The sequence below is a fragment of the Cinclus cinclus genome, chromosome 10, assembly GCF_963662255.1.
Source record: "Cinclus cinclus chromosome 10, bCinCin1.1, whole genome shotgun sequence".
NCBI classification, from domain to species: Eukaryota; Metazoa; Chordata; class Aves; order Passeriformes; family Cinclidae; genus Cinclus; species Cinclus cinclus.
This window is the reverse complement of record NC_085055.1, coordinates 25,032,939-25,059,435: the sequence shown is the minus strand read 5'-3', so window position 1 is coordinate 25,059,435 and position 26,497 is coordinate 25,032,939. Positions and strand designations below refer to the sequence as shown.

At 40.7% G+C, this 26,497-nt stretch overlaps 1 protein-coding gene across 1 annotated transcript; it reads left to right on the top strand.

Annotated features, from left to right (window-relative positions):
* The first annotated feature begins 12,213 nt into the window (after window positions 1-12,213).
* Window positions 12,214-19,234, top strand: LOC134047555 (vesicle-associated membrane protein 2-like). The gene is made up of 4 exons (XM_062498801.1): window positions 12,214-12,302; window positions 12,358-12,475; window positions 17,069-17,227; window positions 19,175-19,234. The coding sequence occupies exons 1-4, from the start codon at window positions 12,214-12,216 to the stop codon at window positions 19,232-19,234; spliced, it is 426 nt and encodes a 141-aa protein (XP_062354785.1).
* The last annotated feature ends 7,263 nt before the right edge of the window (window positions 19,235-26,497 follow it).

Genomic DNA, 26,497 nt, shown 5'->3' with positions numbered 1-26,497 from the left:
AATCTCTGCATGTTCAAGATTGAAGGCTGAGTTGAAGTTTTTAAAAAATAAACAAAAACAAAACCAAAACAAACCAACCAGAAAAAATTAAAAACCAAACAAACAACACCCCCCCCCCAAAAAAAAAAAACAAAAACCAACAACAAAATAAACCAAAACCCCAAAACAGCAACTAAAACCCCCAGTACGAAGGGGTATTACCAACTTCTGAAATAGAGTCTTTATCAGAAAACCAGGCCCTTTAAATCTATTGAATCCTACCAAATATTAGCCAAAATCTTAACAAAAAACTGCTTTTCTAAAGGTGTTGGAAGGCTTTTTATTGTTCTGGTGCTGTTCAGGAGAGCTGCATGTGGAAGTAAGTGGCAGGTTCTCTGGAAAGCTGCCATAAAAGGCAGTTGTGGGGTGTCAAAATATCAATAACCACTTCCAAACTGCTCCTCTGTGCTGCTTTGGAGCTGGTTGGGAATCATTGCTCTTAATCCACATGGGCACAGGGGTGCATTACAGATGATGGCTGCTAGGGTGCACGAGTGCCACAGAATTGTTGGAAATAGTGAGAACATGCATTTGTTTTTAAAAAGCTGGGAAGCTATGCAATTACTTAGATTTTCTAAGACTTGTGAGGTCCTGATTCCTCAGGAAACTGACTGGAGGGAACCTGGGAATTTGGTACAACTTTATCCAGAGAAGGTTATAACAGAATGTAAGAGAGGAGTAAGAAACTGGAGAGTTGCACCATTGATAAAAAATAGTTGGATCAAATTTTTCATCATGTGTGCTCCCCTGTGTGAGCACAGAGTAAAACATAACCTGCTTTAACCCTGCTTGGTTGGATGATGTTGGTGAGACTGTGGGAATTATTGGCTCATTGCTGGAAACTGAATGCTGTTCTTTTCACTCCTGAAGGATTTGAGAATCTGTTAGTGTCTAGTGACTAAATAAACAGCGTATGAGCAAAATAAAACCTTTAAAATCAGAAACAACCCAAGAAGGTGAGATTGTTAACAATTTTTTCCCCTGCATGTTACAGATTACATTTCATTTAGTTGAATAACCTGGGTGTAGCAGCAGTGGAGAGATTAGCATAATCACCAAATATATACTTAATCTGAATTTAATTTAGCAACTATTGATAAAAATCAAATTAATTCAGCTAGAAATTGATTTTTTTCCCCAAATGAGCTGCAGTTCAGAACACAAACTAAGGCCAAAATGCCATTAAATCCTAATTTATTTTGTTGTGTATATAGATTATTTCACAGTTTAATTTTTGAGACACGACAAGTTTTTTCAATTACAGGAGAAATGAGTGTGTTGATGTTCAAGTTTTTAAAATTGAAATATAGCTTTCATTTAACCATTTAAATGGAAAACCCACTAATCCTGGATCATTATGGTTTTGTTTGCTAGATTGGAGAATAATCTAATGTCTGACATCTCGCCAAGCTCTGATGGTTACTGGTTTTGAGAGGCACATGCACATATATTTATCCTTACATATTTGTGAAATTACTTGAGCTTCTTAAATAGCATAACAAGTTCTTATTCTTGATAGTAACTTCTGTGACTTTGAAGTGAATCAATACTTCACAGTTTATTATTTAACTTTTCAATTCAGAATTGCCTATGAGAAGACTGATAATCTAATTTTTTTAAAAAAAGTAATTTGTAAGAAATCTCTGAGAACTTCTACTCAGTGGATTACTCACAAGCGGTTGGTCATTTTTATTTAAAATCTCATTGTAAAAATGAAAATGTGGTCTGTTCATCTAGGCTGCACTAGTTCTGCTATTTTCTCTTCCATTTGAATGCTGGAATCTGACTTCAAAATCTGTTTTCCCAATAACACTCTAGTTTGTCTTTCTGGTAATACTTGCCTCAGTTAAATAATTTAAGTATTCACAGGCAGCAGGTCACAGACTGCAAATTTCAAGATTTTTATGAGAATATTATTAAATTATTTTTAACAAGTTAGTTCTAGTTAAGACTAGTGAATTGAATCAACCCAGTTATAAAGAGAGGAGGCACAGAACAGGTTATAATGTACTTTGCCAATGATTTCGTAGACACTTCTTCAGAATAGGTGTGGTTTCTACCAAGGTACAACTTTATCCAGAGAAGATTATAGCAAGGTAATTTTAGCAAGGAAAATTACTTTTATTCATTTCTGTACTGAATTCCTCTGTGGATATTCAGCCACTCTAGGGCTTCATGGACAAAATAAAGAGCTTGATTTTAAGGTTTTCATTCAGGCACCAAGATTTCCTCATATTCATAAGTCACAATCTTTTCTTTTCTGGGTGCTGTGGTCTCTCAGCTGGTCGAAGATTGCAGGGACTATAAATAAAATAGATAGAATGCTGCAGATGCATTTTGGACACCCTCAGTGGGGACACTAGCCCTGAACACTGCAAAGCATCTTTGCAAGAATTAATGTCTCTGGTGCCTCAAGAGCTTGGGTGAGTTAAAAGTGCTCAATAAGCCTCAAAATGTCCAATACAAATACTGCTGGAGAAAGGAACAGACAAGGCTGGGGCAGACAAACCTGGGTCAGGTCTGAAATACCAGTCATCCCTGGAGATAAGGGGGGATTGCTCAAGATGACCTCTTGAGTCCTTTTTCATATAAATTTTCTCTTTTCGATTGTTGTCTTGGGGGGGGGGGGAGGAATAAAAAAAAAAAAGAAATTAAAACCTCATTCAGAAGGAAATGTTCTGCCAGAAACAATCCCAGTTATATCAAAATTAGTTGCTTACATTGGGAACTGGCTGACCTTGCATGGTTAGTTCCCAAAATTATTGCTATCAGTCCAAAGCCCAATGACTTCCTATTGTCATCTAAATAAAATCTAGTTTAACTAATGTTCCATTAATTTAAGGTGCCTGATTGGTATGAAATGCTTTCTGCCACGTGTCAAGTGTGCATCTAGCACGGAGCATTCTCCTTCCTAGGCCAGCACCACCTGTCTGTGAGACATTAAGGTGTGGCTTACAACTGCAACCTTTCAAAGCACATCTCAGCTGTTGAGTTTTCTTCAGTCAGTGCCCGTGTTGGCTTGCTGGAAGCACTGTGCATTGACAGGTGACTGATCTGCATCCTGCATCAGAGCATCAGCCACAGGAGACTGACTCATGCTCTGCAAGCCTCCTGTTGCTTAGGAGCTGTTTGTGGTGTGAGAGAGTTGGGAAAGTCACAGAGGGAAAAGGGCTGGCAGGCACAGTGCTCCTGGCTGCCTGCAAGTGATGCCTTAGGACTTCAGCTTTTATAGTTTTCAAATCCTGTTCTGCATTAGTGCATAGCTCTAAACTCATGTGAGTTACTGTCTCCACACTTTGGTCAGACCAAACAATCCTTCCAGGCCTGAGATCCAAGGACACCCCACAGCCTCAGGCCCTAAATGTATAAACAAAAGTGAATTTGGGGCAGCAAACTGGGGGTAAATTACTTCATTACCTGAAGCTGTCATTGTAGGATTAACCCCTGATATGTAAAGGGACCAAACTTGTATCTGTCTGAAAAACTCGTGACCATTGTCCATTTTGGGTGTAGCCTCTGAGGCTTCTGACTGCCCAAGGTGTACCTGCTGAAAGCCTTTAATAAATGCCCACTTTATTCTCTTAACCTTGTCCAGTCTCTGCTCTAGGGAGCCACCCCAAGGCATCACAAGGAACTTGTGAATGAGGGTATTATTTAACCATTTCACTGGGGAGAAATTTGTCTGTGTCCTCACAGATAGAAGATCCATGAATTTCCATGTTCCGCTGCTCTCTATTGTCTGTGGTTTCTAGGGAAGTTAGTCATGTGTGTGGGTCTTTATTGTGTGCTTTTATTTACTTATCACCACTTTCCCTTTTAACACATCTCTTGGTTACCTTGGGAACTGGCTCCAGCCCTGCACATTCCTTCTTCTGTTTGCCTGTCATCAGGTGTGCAGCTGATGCCCTGGAGTGGAGAACAGGTTACTCCAAAGGGTGAATCCCATGGACCTGGAAGCCCACACAGAAAGTCACACCCAGGGGCTGCTCTCACTCCTCTGCACCAGAAGCACAGGGGGTGTCCAGCCATGAGGTAGCACATCAGCAGCTGTTCAGAAATAGGGAATTTACTTTGAGCTGGCCCTCTCCACTGAGCTGTGTCCTTAGGGATCACTCTGGAGCTTCTCCTCCCAGGTTTGTGAGTCTGGGATGTCTGGCAGAGCAGGGTGTTTAATCTCACTGGTCTTCCTCAAATCTACTCCAGCTTTAGAGTCCTGGATTTTGAAACGTTTCTCTAGCAACATGTTTGCTATTTATGTCTTTGCCCTATAGTTTGTTGTCAAGGCAGATTGCATTTCTTAGCTTCCAGTAAGAAAAGGCAGCAATGACAGTGACTCATTTATTGTTTTATTCTTCCTTTGTTTCAGATGTATCTCACCAAGGCACTGAGTAAAGCTTTGTTCTGTTAGGCTTCCTCTCACATTAGCCTCCTGTACTCTGGTGATTTATGGTTCCAGCCTTGTGTGTTTGCAATCAGTTTTTTCTTTCCCAAATATCACATCAGTAACTTAGGGCAAGAAAAATAAAGTCTTTGTGTTATCCAGGATTTGACTTCCCTGCTGAACCTCCTCTTTGTTTTGGTTTGTTGGGGTTTTGTCACTGTAGCTGGAGGGGGGGCCTGTATCTTCTTATGCCCAGTAAAAGCACTTTCCTATTTATATACTAAAATTCCTTTACTAAAGTTTTCTAGGGAGAAAAGTGCACCTATTCCTGTGGTGGTCAATCTTTGTGTTGTTTCTCCAGGTGTGTAACTTCAGTGTGCAGGACAGAGCTGAAGTAACCGAAGGTACTGAAGTACCAAAGGTTGCTACCAATGCACCTTGCAAAACAAAGAGCTCCCAGGGATTTCAGGATCACTTCAGCTCAAATGACCCACATTAGCACAAGAACTGATGGGACTAATGGAGCATAAGGAACTTTGCAAAAGAAAATGCTGGCTTTTTGTAACAATGTGTTCATTCACATACACTAGATTTCATCTATATTGAACTGGCTTGAAATTGTAACCATTTTGAGAGAAAATTAGATCACACACCTGATCTTTGTTCAGTTTTATTGCCTTTAGCCCACATCATAACCCAGATAACTCAAGGTTAACCAAATTAAAAGCATCAGAAAAATTAAAAAGGAAAAATAAAAAAGGAAGTTTGTGTTCTTTCTTCTGGTGAAGAGAAATTATTACAGGAGCCTGAAACCTGTCAGTTCTGAAATCTTGTAAGAATTAGCAGAAGGTGCAATCAGTACTACCCAGGAACTAGAGATAATACTTCCTTCTGAAAACTGACTTTAGTGTAATATAGTGTTTTGGTATTTTTCTGTGTAGGCACTGCACTGAAGATAGATTTTGGTTATTAACTATTAAGAACATATCACATAAATGATTTTCCATATCTTTTACTAAACTAATTTCTATCTAGAGGCCTGATGCAAATTAAGCAAATTATGAATTTAAGCAAGCAAAATGTAGAAAACAATAAATTACATTTGTCTCTCTTTACAATATAAAGTTAATATCTGTATAAATATTAAGAGAAAGGGGTTTTTTTACTATTGCTTGCACCTGTATTTGTTTCCATTCTCTAATGAAAATACATCTCATTTAGTATGAAGATTACAATTCATTTCATATCAGCAAATGAGAATTAACTATTTTCAAAGAAAAACCACTTAGTATGGGACTAAAATTGGCTGAAGTCACACATCAGCCTGTGGAAATTACCTCAAAAGATTAACTTTAGAGCTGGTTTGGGGTTTTTTTTTGTTTGTTTGTTTTTTGGGTGGTTTTTTTGTTTTTGGTTTTTGGTTTTTGGTTTTGTTTTTGTTATTTGTTTTTCTTGTTTTTTTCCAGTGCTCTGCATGTAAGTACATAAATTTGCAGATGTGAAGATGAGACTGGTCTAGTGGGATCTAAAGGAGTGCCCTAGAATTCCCCTTCAGTAGCCTGCATTAATTCTGTACTGCTGAACAATTTGGACAGAGACTGAGATCTGCCCTATTATTGTATCCAGCAGTAAAGTGTCCAGAAAGGGAAATGTTTCTAAATTAATATGACATTGTAAATGTTAGAGGTCAAGACATGACAAATAAAAATATTTCTCTGTTCTTGGTAGGAAAGGAAATGCAAGAACCTCGCAGTCATAACACAGATAGTAAATAGTATTTATGAAAAGATTTTTCAGGATGCAGGTATGTAAATCCAAGGGCTTAAAATGATGAAAGAATGTTCTTAAAAATATCACTGTAGATCAAATTTGCCTCTAATCCTTAAAGTTAGTAAGGAACATTCATTTGGCTTGAATAGAAGATACTGGAGAAGATAAATCAGTAGGTTATTACTAACTTAACAAATGTTGATCAAATTAAAGTTGATGTCTTAGGGTTCCTCTCCTTTTCCTCTGCGTGCATATTTAGCACACCAGATGGTTAATGCAGTCATAATAAACTAGTGGGAATATTTAATTAAATGTGTTCCCAGGATGTTAAATGCAGAGTATTATCCTTTGGCTGCTGATCAGAGTAAATATTTGGTAATAAGGGAGAGTCCTTGTAGAATATTGTTGGTAATACATGAAAAGCACATTTGAGAACAGAGCTGTTTTCAAAGCAGAACTTTCTTCACAAAATGAAGACATCTCAAATGCTAATTCCTTTTACACGTGGGGTTTTGTTCTACCACCAATTCATTATTACTCATTACACAGTTATTACAAATAGCACGAGGAATAATTTGAAATTCGATAGTCCTGGAATGGAAGCATCTAAATTTAAGTCTGTAGCCATTTACTTGTCAATAGTCACATTTTTACTGAATCCTGAAGGGCTCAGATAGAAAGAAAAGCACAATGAAGAGCAACATCTCTCTTTAAGCAGTGCTGCTTCCCTTGTAAGTGAAGGAAGCCTGTTTGCTCTTGTTGGGAGCTAATTCTACTCCCTCTGTGAAATCATCAGCCTCCCTCAGAGGGCTGAAAACACATTTCTGTAGTCTGACAATCCCTCCAGCCCCAGTATGCAAATGTCCACTAGCCCAGCAGAGATGCTCCTCTGTCAATCAGCTAATCATCTCCTCAGCCTAACCAGTTTTATGTTATCCTGGCTTTCTTTGCTCTCATTGAGCAGCTTTGTTTCATTCCCCTGCAGAAGTGAGATTAGTAGAACGAAAACAAGGATAAACCTAGCCTATTAAAATAGACTGTCTAATAACTGGAGGGGGAAAGATGGGCTAGAAATCTGAAATATGTACAGTTAGGGGGCAGCTGAACTGAAAAGCAAATAACCCTACTGAGAGCATCTCAGAAGTGGGAGGCCATGGTCTCTAGCAAGGGTTGTTTTTGGAGAGTCCTCTCACCCTGCAGGCAGGGAACATCATACCTACTTGGAAGAAGAAGGAGAAATCTGAAGAACACTTAATTTTACACAGGTGCTAGAAGTTTCTCTGCACCTCTCCTGACAGAATTATTGTGTGTTTTTCAAAGAGTAGCAGGACCTGCCATTTGACACTATCCCATTTCACTAGGGAAAACCAAAAAATTAGGTAGGAGGTGCTGGTATGGATGTCTCTTCCCTGGACACAAAGAGAAACATGACTGTCCACCCACAACTGTGGTAGGTCCATGCTGTTGTTAAGTTTGTACAGTTAAGGACTTGAGTTTGGAAGGCTCAGAATCTCAAAGAGTTTAAATATAAATTTCTTCGAGAATGGACGAGGACAGAATTTTAGTCTGCTCTGTTTACCAGACTGGATTTCGTTAGGGCTGTGTCAAACCTCACATAGCCATGCTGGTTAGTGAGAAAGCTTTTTTAGCTAGTCTTGGCTAACTGACCTTGTGCAAAATTAAAATCCCATGTGGTAGCATCTGATTAACACAAAGATGGAAACTTGCAAATTCCTCCAGAATGCAGAAGAGTCAAAGTATTGTCAGTAAAAGTCCCTCTCTACAAACTATCAGTGGAAAAATTGGTTTAGCTGTTACTGCATAGGAATAAACAAAGCAAGTCCAAAACTAACAGCATACCACTAGGGCTATAGAGCTCCTTTATTTCCTTAGAGATCCTTGTGCCTCAAAGCTTTCCAGTGCATCTCAATTCACAGATGAACATTCTCTGCTCTAGGGACAATGTGAGATGGGTTTGTTTCTACAGCTACTCCTTGGGTCAGAATCTTCACTGACATGCATAGCTACTAAAGTAGTCTATAAATGTGCATTTGTAGCTAACTCTAATAATTGTTTTAGAGTTAAATCTCAAGAGTACAAAGCTATGGAAGTGTTCTGATTTATTTTACAGTTAAACGAAGGGGTGTTTTATGGTGTATTTTTTAAATGCCTTTGAAACCACTGTCAGACTCTTAATTCCACAGTGAAGCCCAAATGGCTGGGTGCCTTTTGAAGGGGTCCACGTGGAAAAAAATGTCTTAAATATATGTAAGTTACAACAGTAAATATGTACTACACAAATACAATACCTGAACAATTAAAAAAAAAAAAAAAAGAAAGGGAGTGCAATTTTGTTAAAATTGCCTGCTTTGTTTCATTTTTGGTAAGGATCATTAACCAGATCTGCTGCATTGATGCACATTCACTGCCCCTCCCCTGGGCTTTGCCAGCTGACATCCCCTAAAGCTGTGTGATGAGATTCTCACTTGGCTTGTGCTATCAGCTTTAGCTGTGTTTCTCACTGTTTAAGTCTGAGGGGTAGAAAATAACTCCTGCTGTTAGAAGTAGGTTGTGAGCTTTGACTGGAGTCAGAGTTGGAGAGGAGCAGAAAGAGGACAATGAAGAGGGTTGGGTTTCTCTGCCACAGAGTTTCTCTGCCTTGGAGAAGTCCCTTCATCTCCCTGTACCTGTTTCCAGCCATATGTAGGGATAACACTTTTCCTTAGCTTAGTACGGTTGTTAGGATGGAGACTTTGAAGGGATTAGGTCCTGTAGTTGCAGGCTTTAAAAAGCACTTTGGATGGATAAAAGAAGATGCTGAAAGCAGCCTTGGAGGTCCTCATGTAAACTGTACCAAGGCACAGTGGTGGCCTGGCATCCTCCTGGTGTTTGCATTGTGCATCTCCCTTCCCTAGCCTGACTAAGTGAAAAAATTCTGCTGTGTAGCTCACACATATGAACAAAAATGAAAGTGTGTGTCAGATGGTTTCCCAAAATATTAGATACACAATCATCTTTCATGGTTTTTATTCAGCCAGTGCTGAAATGCAAAACAGTAACACTGGATAGCTCCAATTCTCTTTTAATTACAAGTTGCAGCTGCCTTTAACTGTCAGATCTAAATAGCAAGTTGTTTCCCAAACGTCTCTACGAGATGACAAATCTCTTAGTCATGAGTTTGACCTACCAGTTTCAGGCCCAGCTGGAAGAACTGAGGATGTCTGAGGCAGCTGAGACCATTTTGCTGAATCACTCAGAAAGTCCCTGAATGTTTCTTCCAAGGTGGCTGCAAACACAGAGACTGCACTGCTTTCAGTCTGTTGGGTTGCTCATGTGCTGACTGATCCAAATCTAGCTTGTGCTCTGGTGCCACAGAGTGGTTGCCATTTAAGAGTATTTGCTAGGGTTTCATACCCCTTTTCACCCACAACAACCAAATTTTGTTTCTCTTTCAAAATTAGCTTGACTTGTTCTTGGGAATGCCAGATCTCAGCACTAATGATATCTTTTTCCTTTTCCTAGAAAAAAATCACACAAGACTTATGGCTAGGGGCCTAGTCACAGACCTCTTATATGGATTTTGCATTCTTTTGTCGTTCTCCAAAATCATGCCAGACCATGAAAAATTATACTTTAAAGTTGTGATGCTTCATATATTTCAAAAGGAAGCTTCTACAACATAGTGCTAATATTTTTGCATAAATTAATTTGAATAACACTTCTGAGAAATTATAAGCTGATATGACATAGTACAGAGGAAATAATGGAGGAATTATGTAAATGCAGGAAGAATTATGTAAATGTAGCCTGGACTTTAATTCTAGAGTTTTTGCTCTATGATATTGCACGGAATGCCTATGCTTTCAAGTGATGCAGGCCTTCCGTTCCCTTCTTCAGGAGAAAACTTGGATTAGATTTTAGGTAAGTAATTAAGATGGGTGCGTTACTTATGAGCTTGCTGTGCCTTATCTTCAAGATTGTCATCTCTCTTTGGTGGTTGCAGCAACTCTTGCTGGATGGCCAGGGCAACTGTAAAAACACCCATTCTTCCCATCATTTCCTCCCTTCTGCAGGGAGCAGAGAAATCCCAGAAAATGCAGTTGAAACCAAATTAGATGGCAGCAAGAATGCTGGAAGAGAACAACCTTGAAAGTATCTACTATATGTCAAGTCATCTTAAGGACCACTTGGGAGGCGCTGAAAAAAGATGAGAATTACTAGGCAGAAAAGGTACAATGGCAGAGCTCCAAACTTTGGAGTTACCTTGTAGCTCTGACCAAGAACATCACTGAATTTATAAGCTCTGCTTACAGCAAAACATGTGGCACAGAAAAACTCTTCTCATATACTCCTCTTCTGTAGTCTCTTTAGATTCCAACAGTGCTTAACTCTGGAGCTCTCTTGACGTTTGTAGTAGTGACAGAGTGTTTCCACAGGAAAAAATCCACTTGTGTTGATTGGGAAAATGCCTATTTACTTCCTTAACTGCAAAGAAGTTTTAATATTTCAATTTTAGCTCTGTTGTTGTACCAGGATCGCCCTTTGAGGCTTTTGATGCTCCAGGGAGATCTTGTTTTGTGTTATGTGTGGTGTACATAATATGCAGATTTTGATCCTTTGTGACAACTCAAAATAAACCCTGTTGGGATGCTGCCCATGGCAATGGATGGAGTGATTCCCTTGCAGGTGGCAGCAGCATCTGTTTTTTATGTTTTTAGTAGTGGCCGTGAGGGCCTCAAAGGATGAGCAAGAAGTGCACGGCTCAATTTCTTCTCTTTCAGCTCAAGCGTGCTAATGACATTCTCAGCCCCAGTTAAAAAATGAAGTGTAAACTACAGCAATGCTGCAGGTCTGCAAACAGCTGCTCCACCTCTGGGAGCTTCTTAGGGTCAGTGCTATCCACAGGGATCTCAGCCCTCAGGCAATACTGTCAGACTGAATTTTGCAGCTTTAGGTACCTTTGGGGAGCTAACTTTAGTGCCCCCAGGCACTGTTTTGACAGTGTATTAATGAGGCCGTAATTCCAGCAGCATTAATCAGACCCCAGGATGTAGAAGGGAATGATTCACAGAGAAACACTGTGTTCTCTCAGTCTGTCACTGTGGGAAGGCATTGGTAATGCATGAGTGGGATTTGTGATGTTTTTCAGTTCACATGCTCAGGGATTTCCTCAGGAAGGGTTTTATTTGCCTGCAGGATGGAGTGAGAGGGGTCCCTTGAAAGAGGAGGTGAGGTTTCCCAGGTTAGAATGTGGGTGTGAAGGATGGCTGGCCGAGGTTCAGGGACCCTGTTCAGGCTGGGGGGTAATTTGACTGCACAAACTCACTCTGAGACAGACCAGATTTGCTGTGGATTTTCAGGATGCTTTGTTTTGTCCTTTGTTATAGAGCAAACTGGAGAAAGCCAGTGTTGAAACTTAAGAGCTGCTGTGCAGAAGATCAGGGCTCTGTTCACAGCAGTGCTGCAGATGCTCATCCGGGGGCTGTGGGTATGCTGAAACTGCTCTGGAGGGACATTTGGTGACCAGGACTGGGGAGGGTCAGCACTGCTGGATGCCAGAGATGACTGACCCCGTGCAATTCTCACCCCCACTTCCTCCTCTGTTGCTTTCTCCTCTCCTTCTGTTTGTGAGGAAGGTGATCTCCTCCTGTTTCTGTTTGTTTGCCTCTGTTTATCTTTGCTTGGTGAAGTCCAAACAGGAGCAGGGCAGTGTTTTACTCAGCACACTGAGAGGGAAGACAGGGTCACAGCCCATCTCTTACTGCATTAACACAAAGTCCCCAGAGCAGAGTGTGTTTCCTTAGTGGGACGTAAGATCTGCCCTGCTAGTCAGGCCTGTGATCAGTTTGGCCATTGCCTTAACTTAGGGTAGATAATCTGAATTGCTTGCTGTTTATAAAAGCAGCAAGGGAGGTGGATGAGTTTGATAGTCCCATCAAGAAATAGAGAAAAAACTGATTGTGGTACGAGATGGAATGGAATGGTAGGGTTGTGATACAGGAATGGAAATATGGATTGGAACAATGGAAAAGTTCTCTGAAGAAGAAGGTGCTTTGAAACGTCAGAAGTTCTTTGAAGAGATGGGTACTTTTTTACCAGTTCCAGAAAAGGAGTAGTGAACAAGTAAAGATGGTTTTCATCACGCAGGTTCTCTGTTTTTGCTCTAGGTCTGTTCCAACTTCTGCCCAGGGTCCCAGTGGTGCTGCAGGGGCTGCAGGGCCCCCTCCTGCCACCAATGTGTCCAGCAACAAGAGGCTGCAGCAGACACAAGCCCAGGTGGACGAGGTAAGTGGCTCCAGCACAAGGGTGCTGCTGTGGGCAGTTTCCTCCCTTGTGCAACTCCTTCTCATCTGAAGGCAGTGGTCTAGGAAATGAGATTTATCAAAGGAGGCAGACAGTACAAGAGAGATCCTGAATATAAACATCCCTGTAGCAGGAACAGTTCTGCAAATTAAATGTGGGCATTGATGCCAATTCAGGAATTCCTCCCCGTCTGGTTAGGAGGAAATGTCATGGTGGAAGCAGCTCTTGCAGTGTGTTCCTGGACTCCTAAAGGTTGGATGCTAATTTCACAGACTGTTTCACAGAGACAGGCCACCAGCTTCTCATGGATAGATTAAAACCACCAAAATTGAGCCACTGAGGGCAGTGTTCATTAGCAAGAGCTCCACTGATTATCATAATTTATTCCCAAAGAAAGGCACCCACACATGATGTCATAACAGCATCTTTAAAAAATCCCCACTCATTTTCTTGATCTTGGAGGACCGTGTGCCTGTTCCAGCTTGGATCCTTAAATTCTTGTCTTGGCTGTAATGCCAGTGTCCATCCAACTGCTCTGGGAATGGGAAGAGTAAGCACACCACTCTCACGGGTGCAGCCCCTGAGTGTGCCAGAAGGACAGTAGCAGCTGTAGCATCCTTACACACCTGCTGTGTGCATTTGTGTGCTGGGTATTAAGGAAAGAATATTGTTAAACCCCTCCATAGACTGAAGTAACTCACTGCTTATTGTCTATGGTGAAGTGCACAACTTGTGTGATCCTTAAATGCCAATTTGATAAAATACACACTAGAAAAGATATGCTTACATGCATAAAGGCCTCTATTTTCAAAAGCTTTGGGTATGCTTTAGAGGTAGTAGAGAAGACCTCAAAATATCCACCTCAAATACATTTCTTTAATGAGTTAAAAATGGGCTTTGTCTTTTTGAGAAGCTTTTCTTTGTTGAAAATCTGGAACAGTGACTTCCTGGTCTCCCCACTGTTGGTGCTCAGATGTGTTCACAGCATCCTTCTGGCTGCAGAAATGCCTGCAGAAATGTTTAGACTATGTTCTTTTTTTTTAAATCTCTTTCTTTCCTCTCCCAGTGGGGAAAGGAATGTTACATTTTAACTTTTGTCTTTGGTCAGAATAATGACCAATACTAACTTCTTGTACTGAACAGGTTACATCACAGTGGTCCTGTAACTGTTTATGTGAATGATAGCAAAAGGAGCTGTCCCTAAAAGATGATAAAAATTGCTTTTTATTTTCTTAAAATGAGTGGTGTCTGTCAGATACATAGGGCTTTTCAAGCAGATCAATAGAGATGGCATCAGTGAGAATAGTGAACCCCTGCTTTGTATTGAAGATACTCTATATTCTGACTCTTTTCACTCAGACCCACAAAAATCTGTCTTTTCATGGAGTTGATGGCATAATTTTGGCAGTTACTCTTGCCTAGTATGAGGAGACAATGAGTAGCTCCTGGATTTGAGGATTATGTAGGTGAAATTCAGGATTCATGGGGGTTTTGCCTTCCATTTGAGAGAGAGGCTGCAGTTGATACAGAATCACAGAATCAGAGAATGAACTGGCTTGGAAAAGACCTTTTGAGATCATCCAGTCCAACCTATGACCTGACACCTCCTCATCACCCAAACCATGGCACTGAGTGCCACATCCAGATTTTTCCCAGGGTCGGTGACTCCATCCCCTCCCTGGGCAGATGATTTCAGTGCACAATCACCCTGTCAGTGAAGAATTCTTCATGGGTTTGGAGTTGATGGCACGTGGTCAGCAGGTCCTTTTTAACAGGGAAATCACAATATAAGAATAGCCAAGGGAGGCAAACTGGATCTTCCAGCACTGTGAGGTTGCTGGGGTGATGCTGGTTTGTAAACCAAGGGATCCAATGTAGTGATGCCATGATGATTTTTTTTTTTTACTTTTCCTTTTTATATACCTTTTATGTATTCTCAATACCCTTAACATGCATACTTATAATTTTTAAACTTAATATCTTAACATAGTCTTGATATTTTGCTGAGCCAGAAGACCAGACATCTTAAAAGCCTTACAGCTGAGGACCAGAAAGTCTTATGCTGTCATGAACTACCAAGGCCTGCTCTAAAACATATCCTATAAACTAAAATTAGGCCCATCTCGAGGGAATATTTTAGAATAGGGAGATGTCATGCCATCCATGTAAGCCTCTCATTGAGGCATTTTTGTTAGATATGCTAATTTGTAAGGTCTACAAATTTATATACATGATCGACCGTGCATGTGCATTTTGGCAAATCCCACCTTGATGAATTGTTGTACTGATGCCTTGGGGTGGCTCCCTAGAGCAGAGGCTGGAAAAGGTTAAGAGAATAAAGTGGGCATTTATTAAAGGCCTTCAATAGATACACCTTGGGCAGTCAGAAGCCTCAGAGGCTACACCCAAAATGGACAATGGTCACGAGTTTTTCAGACAGATACAAGTTTGGTTTATTTACACATCGGGGTTAATTTACTCCAATGACAGCTTCAGGTAATGAAGTCACTTACCCCCAGTTTGCTCCCCCAATTCACTTTTGTTTGTACTTTTTGGGGACTGAGGCAGTGAGGTGTCCTTGAGCTTCAGGCCCATAGAGGAATTGTCTCAATAAAATGGGAGAACAGCAGCTGACATGTTATGGAGTTTTAGAGTTACACACTGAAACACTACAGGATCTGAAAAATATAAAGACCAAAACCCTAAGGCGTCAATACCATAAAGATACTTATTAAATATTAAAAAATAAATATAAATTACAATGCAATTTATAATATATATTTATATTGTGTATAATATAAAATATAAAAATTATATGTATATTTATACTACAATGCAAATATTACATATTTATAATATAATTTATATAAATAAAATAAAATAAAATAAAATAAAATAAAATAAAATAAAATAAAATAAAATAAAATAAAATAAAATAAAATGCTTTGCCCTTTCTCCCCGATCTTCCCTGGCTCTTTTCTTTCCCAGCCGGGCAGGGACGTCACCCGCAGGTGGCAGCAGAGCCCAGGGCAGCGCAGGAAACTTTGGGTCTGCACGAAATCACCGATATTTTTAATGTTGTGCCAATGGCTGTAGAGTATTTCAGCTACTCCTTTATTGGGTTTTCCCACCTAATTCCTCTAGACGTCGTAGAGCTTGTTTTCTAAGGCCCGGGAAAACATTTACTTATCTGACAAAAGTGAAATCTCACCAGGACAGGGGTTCAGTGCAGCCAGACTAGATTCAATAACTAGTTCTGGGGAAATGAACAAACCAAAACAAACACAAACAAACCAAAACCCCTAAACAAACAAACAACCCCAAAAAATCCACAAACAAACAAAAAACCAAACAACTCCCCCAACAAACGAACAAAAAAAAAAAAACCCCAAATTAAAAAAAAACTAAAAGAATGGGTAGGAAATTTTGTTTCAGCATTTTCAAATAGTTGAACATTTTCACTACAAATCATTGTAGATACAATGCTACTAAATACTAGCTGAGAAATCAGTACTTTAAAGTGTTATTATTATTTTATATGAAATTAAGTGCTTGGAAGGTTTTGGTCTGGAAAAGCAAGTCAGAAAATTAGATTGACCAGAATATTTCATTTTGGTTTAAGCTTGGTAGACAAGTGAAACAAATCTTTTGAGACCTTCTGCCAGTCCTATTAAAAATTCTTCCACTACCAATTTAATCTCATTCTATTTGAATAATGTATCCTTTAAATAATTCTGGATTTATACAGGTAATAGTTAAGTTTTATTAAATATGTATAACATGGAATTCCTTATCATAAAGTGTGAGAATTAAGAGGCCATCAGCCTCACACACTGCTAGAAAAACTGGACACTACTGAGACTGTGACACTGCCTGACATTTGCATTAGTGGTGAATTTCTACAGGACTTCCATTTAGTTATAGGCCTGCTAGAAGAGGATTTTCCCCTTACCCAATGTATAAAACACATGCATGAGCAGCCCTTGCCTGTTGTGTGCTGGCTGTGCAATAATGCAGCATCAGCTCTCAGCCACTCTGCAGGATGAATTTGCTCAGGTAAAACATTCTTCTCCTCCAGTTTCAAGCAGGACTTCAAATCATGGCTGAGGAGTTACCTTGCCCAAAAGATCTGCAGAATGAGAAAATTCTTTGATAAGGAAATGCATACAGTTCCCTTTAGGGTGGCCTTTACCTGGCTGATTTCTCTGCCTCAGGTAAGGAAGGTATTAAATGTACAAGGAAAACAATGGCTTGTTCTTAGCGATGTCAAAGTGTGGTGTAGAGATCTTCATTAGGTTTTCATATTAGTATAAAAGAAGTCAAAAGCTTAAATGAAACAGTCTGTGGTATTTCATGCTGCCTCTTTATTTTCAACCTTAAAAGGCATCCAGCACAGTGTAGCTCACTGAGTGTGTTCCAACACACACAGGCTGGGATTTTAGGGCACTGCCCAGGGAATCCCACCACAGGCCATGGCTGGCTTTAGGATGAGGTGTCACATTCCAGGGGGTGTACAGGTGGGTGTCCCTGAGCTTGCCTGTGGGAGGAGTCTCAGGTGTGTCTGTGCCTTCACAGGTGGTGGACATCATGAGAATGAATGTGGACAAGGTGCTGGAGAGGGACCAGAAGCTGTCAGAGCTGGACAACCGGGCAGATGCCTTGCAAGCAGGTGCCTCACAGTTTGAGACCAGTGCAGCCAAACTGAAGAGGAAATACTGGTGGAAAAACTGCAAGGTAAGGAATATAAATCCTTGTTGGGAATGGCTTCATTGCCTTTAGTGGGACTTTGCCTGCAGGATGGTGCCTCTGAGTCATCTCTTCTCCTCAAGGTGAGACGGAGGTGCGTTGACCTTGAGGCTCCAGAACCCAAGCAACTTTGATCTTTACCAGAACTCATATATTCTGCAGTATATAAGATGTAGATACAATTCTTGGCACTTCCCTAGTGCCTCCAAAGAGGGATGGGAAAGCATTTCATGTCAGTTCTCTGTGGGAGCCACAATCAGGTGCAGTGTATTCTAGCAGTGGGAGAAAAAAAGCTTTTTCCTTGGGGGGATCATTATTGGTTTAATTTTTCTTCAGGATGGTAAACCATAAAAAAACCACCCAAAACTGGATTCCATAAACTGCTGTGAGAAGGGAGGAAATTGCAGTCTCTTATAAAGAGGGGCTGGTTTGGATAAAGCAGGACTTTCATCAACCAGCTGCCTTCTCTACTGTCTTCAAACTCTAATCCTTTCCCAAGAGCAGAGGGAACCTCGCTTTACTTTTTCAGACCTCCTCCAGTATTTTTGGAACTTGGACCCAGAAACTTCATCTCCTCTTACTCTTCTAAGACTCTTGTCTTTGCTTCTTCCTACTCGTGCACCACCACCATGAGCACTGTGCCAAAATTCAGCTTCATTTCCATTTCCCAGTACCAACTTTCCTGCTGAATACTTATGTCCACTCAAATACCAGCTGTTCCCAAGGGAGAATACCACATGTATCCCTTGCTAGCCTGTTGTCTTCAATCTACAGTGCCATGAAATGTAAAGCAAGACAAAATATTCTGAGTAAACTACATGTACAAACACTCCAGAAATAAGAGGATCTAGGTTAGAAATTCATCTGAGCAGGTCCTCTGGGCCTCTTTTAGCTGTTGCCCAACTGATACACCTAGAAGTGCAGGATGCAGGGCTTTTGGGAGCTACAAGCACAGATTTTGAGTCAGGTTCCCCCATGTGACTGCAGTCACCACAGTGACCTGCACTGCACTAGACCTTCAAACCCACTCTAATTCTCCTTTCCTCATTGTCCTTCCCTGCTTTGTCCTGCCAAACAATCTCCCTGTCCTTCCTCTGGCTCCCAAACTCTGCAAAGAGAGGGAATCATATTTTATACACTCTCCTGCAAGCCAATGGCTGGCTCTGTCCTCATGTTGGGAGGAATGAAGGCCTTGATTTGACATGCCCATGTTTGCTGTTTCTCAGTCTTTCTGCCCTCTGGGGTAATAATGGCAACTAGCCTGCAGCATCCCTGGAGGGCTCGTTAGCTTTCAGTTTTCAGAGTCCAGGTGGGGGCCCCAGAGCACCTCTGTGCAGGTGTGGGCTGGCACAGCTCTGTGCACAGCTGCCTCTGCTCTGCCTGTTTCTGGGGCAGCAGGCTCCTGCTTTGCACTGAGATATTTCCAGGAAAACGTGCTGGCAACTGTTGTGACTAGCATGGGCTCCCTGTCCCAACAGCACCAGCACACAGAACAGCACAAACAGCTGCTGGGCTTTAGCCTCATCATCTGCAGCTGCCTCTTCACTTGACTTCACTCTTGACTTGAGGAACACAGGGAAAAGGGATGAGGTGACTCTGGTATAAAGGGGTGCATGGCCATGTGTGAAGCCAGCCACTGGAGCTGTTTTACTTTGGAAATTGAGTTTTTCTTTACTGCTGGGAATGGTCGAGATTGGTTGCTGCATCTTTAGCTGACAGGCAAGGACTGGCCAGCTTTGACAAGAGACTATGTCCATTATTGATTTTAAAACCAGTACTAAATTTGGAGCCATAAAAAGCGTGTTGTGAGTCTTTACAAGAGCTGAAAGTATGAGCAATGAGTCACTAAGTAAAAGCAAATAAATTGAGGGGTTAATGCCTTTCATGTGAAAACCTGACTTTCTCTTTTTCTTTCTTATAACTTTCTTTTTATAGATGATGATCATCCTTGGTGTAGTATGCGCAGTCATTCTCATTATAATTATAAGTGAGTAATTCGTTTTCTCTTTTATTTATGATCTCATTAGCTTGTGACTTAAGAATGGCCGATACATTGAAAACCAAAGCAACAAAAAATGGATATAAAATATTTAAACTGATTAATTAATGAAATTTCCCTTCTAGTGTTATGCTTTTATAGTGAGAATTACTGCAAACTCACTGGACACATATTGGCAGAATTTGTTGACATTTAATGTTTTTAACATTAGCATGTTACATAACTTTCCCTAGGATTAAAAGCTCTCCCTTTTTACGTTTTAAATAAATTTTTATGCAGTCTCAGAGATCTTCCTTTCATTATGATGAGTGACACAGACCTGGTGTTTTCTACTAAGAATTTCTTGAAATACCTCATGCCTATAAAAAGAGGGTGAAGGCACACAGGCAAACAGGTATCTGATGAATTTTTTGAAGTGTGTAGGTGCATGGTTTCTGCCATATCAACTAGAATTTGAGATGTCAGTGTCTCAGAAGATCCTTTTGCACCTTGAATACCCAAATGTAAAAGGTGGCCCAAAGTCTCACTGATTTATTTTCTCAAAAGATCATCTCATTCCACGCATTTGTTGCAGGGAAGTTAGCTATGAATGAATAATTGCAGTCATGCTGGTTGGGACTCAGGGACCTTGTAATGACAGGAACTGAACATTTCATTTATGTAACCTTGTGTTAGCAGCAGCTGTTAGGTGACATAACTCTAATATGGCATTAACTCCTAAAAGGGAGATTTCTTCAGATACACAGTGCAGGTAGTAACCCAGAAGAGATTCACCAGAAGGCCAGATTGTGGATGTGAGTTAATTCCCAGCTCTCAAGTTACATGCCTGATATTCAGCATGTTTCCATTTTCCTCTGTTGCTCCTGCAAAGAAGGCTTACAGGATCACCTGTAAACATGACTAAATGGAATGAGATACATGTGACAGTTTATTAGCCTTATGAATGCTGGCACCAGAGTGACCCAGAATAATTCCAGGGTTTCGTAACACTGATACAGCAAGAACGGGATATGGTTAGATATTAATTAACTGTATTGACTGGAGCAAGACCAGCCCTTGCTCTGCAGTCTAGAGCAGCAACCAGACAAAAGAAGATGTGCAGCCATTGAACCGATTGCTGGGTATACATTCCTCAGTAAGCATTACGTGAGTCTTAACAAGACAGGAAAAAGTGGTCAAGATAGCTCAGAACTCCTGAAAAGAAGTTTAGGCTGAAACATATGTAAGTAAGAACATTGTTTCACTCCTTGTTTAAAATGTTGGGTGCCTGTCCTAGTAAGTTTATTTAAAGAAAAAAAAAAAGTGCAGGTTTAGGATATTTACTCACAAACGCAAGTGTCATATTGTTCAACTCAGGTTGTGGCTCAACATAGTGAGATCTAGTAGCAGGTCAGTGAGATTTGAGTGTACCTGTTGTTGAAATTATTTTTCCAGTCTATTTAATTCTACTGTGATAAGTGCCTAAAGGTTGCAGCTTCAGGAAGGACCTTGTGTATTTAAATGAATGCTGCATTTATTCACAGCAGCTGTCAAGTGTATGTTCAAATCCTATAGACATCAAGCATCCAAGTGCTGTTAGACAAGGCCTGCATGACTTTTCCAGTCTGTGATTGGAGTGGGAACAAGATCATCCCCTCCACAAGGGGTGGCTGTAGATGCAGACAAACTGAGCCACTCCTCACAGCAACAAGCTGCCATGGGTGCTGAAATGTCCCGAGCTGCATGCTGGAGGAAGCACTACAACACAGGGCTCTGCAGTCACTGTCAGTCCTTGCCCTTTCTACCTTTTGAGCCACAGTTTCCCCTGCTCTCTATTCCAGTTTCCCCTCCAAATTCCTTTGGACACAGGAGGAGCATCCCCATGTCTGCTAGAAAGGAGCACTGTGTGCCAGACATGTCGTGCTCCTTCAGATAAGATGTGCTAAAGATGTTTGCAGTCCTCTGACATCCCACGCTTCTGTAAGATAAAGCACAACAGTAACTCTGTAATAACCCTTGGTTTTTGTCTTTTTTTAATTTTTTTCTTTCCTTCTGCTTAATTTCCCAGTTTATTTCTCCACTTGAAAAAACAAAGAAGGAAGACTTGGCACAACTTTGTTCATATCAACCGACGATATCAGTGTTCCTTTGTTGAACTCCGCTTTTTAATTCCCGGTGTCTTGGGATTTTTGCTTGTAATAACCCATAAGCATTCAGTGTGGTGTATTTTGGAATTCTGTTGTTTCCACAAGAAACTGTACCAGCTAAATACTGCCAAGTAGTTCCATACACTGTCTAATCACTGTGTCTTAAAATGTGTAGCACTGACCTTCAGAAACTGTAGTATATGAAAAGCATCCTAAAACATCTCAGAATCAGAGAATGCAGCTGTGGGGAAGCTCCTATTCAAAGGGATGCTGTCAGGTGGATTGGACCCAAATCTAAGGTTGCAGCAAAAATATTAGGACCAAAATTCTCAATCTGAGCTCCTAAAGTTGGATGGCAAAATCCATTGTCAGATGTATCTGTTACTCCCATTGAAGAGAGTGATATCTATAAGTATTCATGTAAGATACCATATTTCAATTTAGCCAACCAAACACAGACTTTTTTGAGATTAGATGTAGAATCCAAGTCTAAAAACATTGTCCGCAGAAAATAAATTTAAGACTGGTTTATCATCTTCTATGCATTTAATTTTTTTTCTTCTAGGAAAACACCTCATGGTGTTCTGAATAACCAAAATGGCCTCAGTATGAAAGTCAGAAAGGAAAAAAACTGGTATGACAACCAAAAAGCATTAGCTAGCACAGTCCTGAAAAAGCCAAGTGGAATGCAGAAGTGGTAATACAAGCATCACAGATGACTCAGGTATAGTCCTTGCTGAAAACTCAAGGCACCATTTGCCAGGTTTCATGGGACAGCCCTTGAATGCCAATCCCCAATAATTAGGCTCTGACTTAAAGCCCATGAGCAGTGTTGGTGATGTCTGTGGCTGCACAGCTCTGTTGGAGGAAGCTGCCTCTGCTGCAGTTTGCAGAAATGGTCCCCACTGCCAGGATCATTCAAAAATCAGGAAGAAGGGAAGTGGGGATAGGCTGAGAAAGGGAAGGGTGCCTAGAAAAGCTTTCCTGGAGAAGAGGAAAGAACAGAAACACTGTTCAGAGTAGTGCCGTTAATAGGCTTTAAAAATATATTTTTTAATTTGTGCATGTGGATAGTTCATTAACTATAGTGTCATCTTTGTAAAGTGCTCATCTGAGATACCTATTACACTCAATGAATTTAAACTAGCATTTGATGTAATTAAAAGAAATTATATACTGTGGCTTGAGAGAAAGTTCTTGTATGCTCTTGTGAACTTCTTGTTTCTTTCTTTTAAAACAGTGAATAGTTTAATTATCCTTAACCAATCTGAAAGTGAATTAATCAAATTTTGAGCCAGGAAATTCAGAAAAGGCTCTTCTTAGGATAATTCCTTCAGAATTTCTAAAAAGAATTAATAGAATTTTAAAAAATAATAATTTAATGGGTTGGGGTTTTTTCTCTGCGATTTCATTAGGGAATAGAAACAGTGATAATAGTAGTGTAAATATTCCCACTGTGGAGTGTCTCTCTTGACATGGTTTTAGATTTCAAAAAATGGAGAGCCTGACCAGTTTGTTGCTGTGAATATATATATATATATATATATATATATATATATATATATATATATAAATTGTGCTGAAGTAGAATTTTGCAGAGAGAATAAGTAATGATCAATTGAAAGGTTCCAGTTGTATTTTTCCCAACAGAGTTACCACTTTATAGTCACGTGTACTGCTTCATATCATTAAGTCATAAGTTGCCCCAGTCTTAATGAAGTGGAATATTTAAAGTTACTGATGTGATACTTCCTGGTTTGCCCTGATCACTTCAGCCCTTCAGCTGGGTGAGAACACAAACAACTCTGAAATCCTCATGGGCTGAGCAAAAATCATAGCAGTGATGAAAGGCTGACTCCATGAGGTGACACAGCTGAGGGCTGCGTATAAATGCGCTTTCACTGGTACAGGAATGAGCCATCCAACTTCAGGAGTCTTTTAAAACTATGATAGCTGGATATCTGATAGGAAGGAATTATCTGCTAAGAGTGAGACCCTGCCACCCACACCCGTGTTGAGTGTGGTGACCTCGCAGGGCTTCTCTACTGAACAGACACGTGAGATGAAGGTAGCTTCTGCTGGAGCTGGTGCAATTAGGAAGGTGAAATGCTGATACTGAGCCTTAATGCAGTTGTTCCTTCTCCTCTGAGAGGCTGAACTGATACTCGGCTGATAGGACTGCAAATACACATTAAAGAGTTTGAATCCTCTAGCTACAAACACACAAAGCTCCCAAGTGAAACTGCAGTGGATGCAAACTGCAACTACAAGGATGTAAAGCTCACATCCTCCCAGCTAATGTAGTTCAAGCAAGTTAATAATTAAATAATACTTTTAGGTGAGAGTGGAGAATAGAAGCTGCTCTTTGTGGAATGTGGAACCCTTCTCTCTCAAAACTGTAATTAATGGGGATGACTGCTAAATATAAGTAAGAATTTGCAAGGAAGAGTTGAGAAACCTGCCTTCTAGTGGGTTGTAGAATGTTTGTGAAGAGACTATTTCCTTCTGTGTGGTAATGAAATGTAGCAAATTAATGTGTTTAACTTTTCAAAGTTGTTTGCCCACAGTGTATTTGTGAATGCTCAATGTTTGCTACTACTTGTGCTGTGGTGGTTGGTTGTAATTGGTGAGATATGCCATGTAACCTTTCTAATTCAGCCCAGGAAGCATGGACCAAGTGTGTCTTTCCCTGGGGCGCAGACCCAGAGCTCAGCTGCTCTTGCAGAGGGTTAAACCTTCAGCAAGGAGAATATGGTAAAGCAGGACTGCTCAGGGTCATAGACTGCACAACAGCATCACATATGTGCAGGCTGGTGCAGAACACAATCTGTGTACACACAGCTGGAGATCTGACTTGTGTTGGGACCAGGACTGATCGCTTTCCACTTGCTGCTTCTATATTTGAAATGCCTGTGCAGTTACAGCTCCCTGACTGTAAATTTCCCATGAAAAGGTGAAATTCTTGTTTGGTCACCACCAAGGAGAATTTCAGCTCCTGCTCTGCCCCACTAATATTGCCTTGGCTCTTCCCTTGGGCTGGTAGAACATCACACAAGGGCTTCCTTTTAGTGACCCCCTGGCAAACCCTCCGAGAACTCCAAGGCCATTGCTTTCTGACTGCCACCTAGGGGACCAAACTGCAGCCTCTTCTGGCTGGAAGCAATGCTTTATAATTCTACAATTTATAGCTTTATCCAGAATTAGACGTTGTTTGAGATCTGCTTATTCCATCCTTATAAGAAGCTCCTCCTCTGTTTTCTGGAGCACAGCTGTACATCCCAGAGGCTGTGCAGCAGGAGATGCCCTTCACACACAGTACAGCTGAAAGGAAGGTGTTAACAGCTGGTCAGAGCCTGTACCACACCTGGGCTTCTCAATGATCTTGTCAACGATCCCACTTCAGCCTCTGAGCTTGAACAAGTGTTGCTTGCACCCACTAGGAAAAGCCTACTGAGGTCCTGCTTGGGTGTTACACTTTCTCTCAAATTTAGCTCATGTTGCAGTAACACAGATGTGGCTTTAAACTAAAAATCAGTGCTGCACAGAACTTGGCAGGAAAACTTAGAGTGGAAGCCCTAACAAGGTACTTGACCTGATTTTCACTTGACAGCATTACATAACAGCACAGTCAATCCAACAGAGTCAAACCTAATCCAATACTATTAGAAAGAGGATGGGAGAATCTGATAAAGATTCTCAATGTAACCTAGGGTTGGAAGACAAGAGGTGATTTAGAAATGCAGTCAGTTGGATTTCTTCATTCAGTTGGAACCTGTGTGATGTCAGCCCCAAGAACAGTTCAGGCAAGTAAAATATTTGGCTTTTTTCTTTTTTATATAGTGATCTGCATAAGTGACTTAAACACTCAGTAATGGAAGAGCAGGACATTACTGACTGTGCAAGGAGTGAATTAGAACAGCCTCAATCTGCTGTGCTTTCGTCTGAGTAGCAAGACCTTTTAGAATTCTACTGTTTCTGTCACTGCTCCTCTGACAGGGCTTCACCTAACTTCAACTTTATGAGCAGCTGGACTACTTCTTGTCTGAATACAATGGATTTTAGCTCTTAAGAGCAAGTTCTTGACATGGATATTAGAGCATATCTTCAAAATGGTGGTGTCTGCTCTCAGAAGGGCACCGACCATGGGAGACTCAAACTTCAGGAACTTTCAGAAGCTCAACCTCAACTCTTCCATGCTTTTTCAGAGTGATTTTTTCTCTATTCTGTGGGTGATTATCCGCACAGAGGGAATATGCATGATGTGTTACTTTTTTAGGAGAGCACCTTGACTGCATGTTGGTGGGAGACCTTCACAAATAACCTAAGGGAGCACTTGGGTATGATCCAGGATTTACATCTCAGCCCTGCTTCTCCTGCCCTTTAAACAGGGAAGAGGCCTGAACCAGCAGCCATATAAGGCACTGGGCTCTCTCCCAATGTACACAGTGAGTATTAGAGAAAGGCCTCAAAGTCTCATTGATCTGGATTTGCATCCTGAACTTTAGACCTGTAACAGATCATAACCTTTGGGCCCTCTATCTCGTCAGAAGACTGAGATATCCTTCCAGCCAGTTCTTCCTCACCTGATTTAGGTACCTGTTGGTAGATAAGATACACTTGAGCCAGAGAAACCACGAAGCACCCTCCAATTAGTTTATTTAAAAGAAAAAAAAATAAAAGGCTGAAGAAAGTAGTTTGAAAAAAAAGTGAATTGTAGCTAGAGAAATTATTGGCTAAAGATTTCTCAAATGGTAACATTACTGCCAGGAGTTGATTGGGATGTATGAAACAACCAAACCAGAACCTCACACCAGTTGTTCTTTCTCCATCTGGTCTACTTCAGAAATACTTCAGGAAGGATTTTCTTTTCCTCTTCAGTTAATTTCCCTTCCTCAGTTGATTAATGTCTCAGTTGATGTGCTCAGTAGTTTTTCTTCTCCATTGAGAACTGTAAGGCTCTCTGCCTTTAAACCCATGCATAAAAAGAGATCTGAGCCACCCAAGGAGTTTACCTTTCTTCCTGGTGCACTGACATTTAAAAGCTACATCTTAGAATAAAGCAGAAAAACTGTGGCAGTCTGGTTACATGCAGTTTTGGTGGAGTAAACACTTGATTATTCAACAATGAGTCAC

What these genes read in the sequence shown, in the direction of transcription:
- LOC134047555 (XM_062498801.1), top strand. Translation starts at nt 12,214, where the DNA reads ATGGAAAAGTTCTCTGAAGAAGAAGGTGCTTTGAAACGTCAGAAGTTC. An exon ending in TTACCAGTTCCAGAAAAGGA is followed by an intron (nt 12,303 to 12,357) that starts GTAGTGAACAAG and finishes TTTTTGCTCTAG; the next exon opens with GTCTGTTCCAACTTCTGCCC. An exon ending in ACTGGTGGAAAAACTGCAAG is followed by an intron (nt 17,228 to 19,174) that starts GTAAGGAATATA and finishes TTCTTTTTATAG; the next exon opens with ATGATGATCATCCTTGGTGT.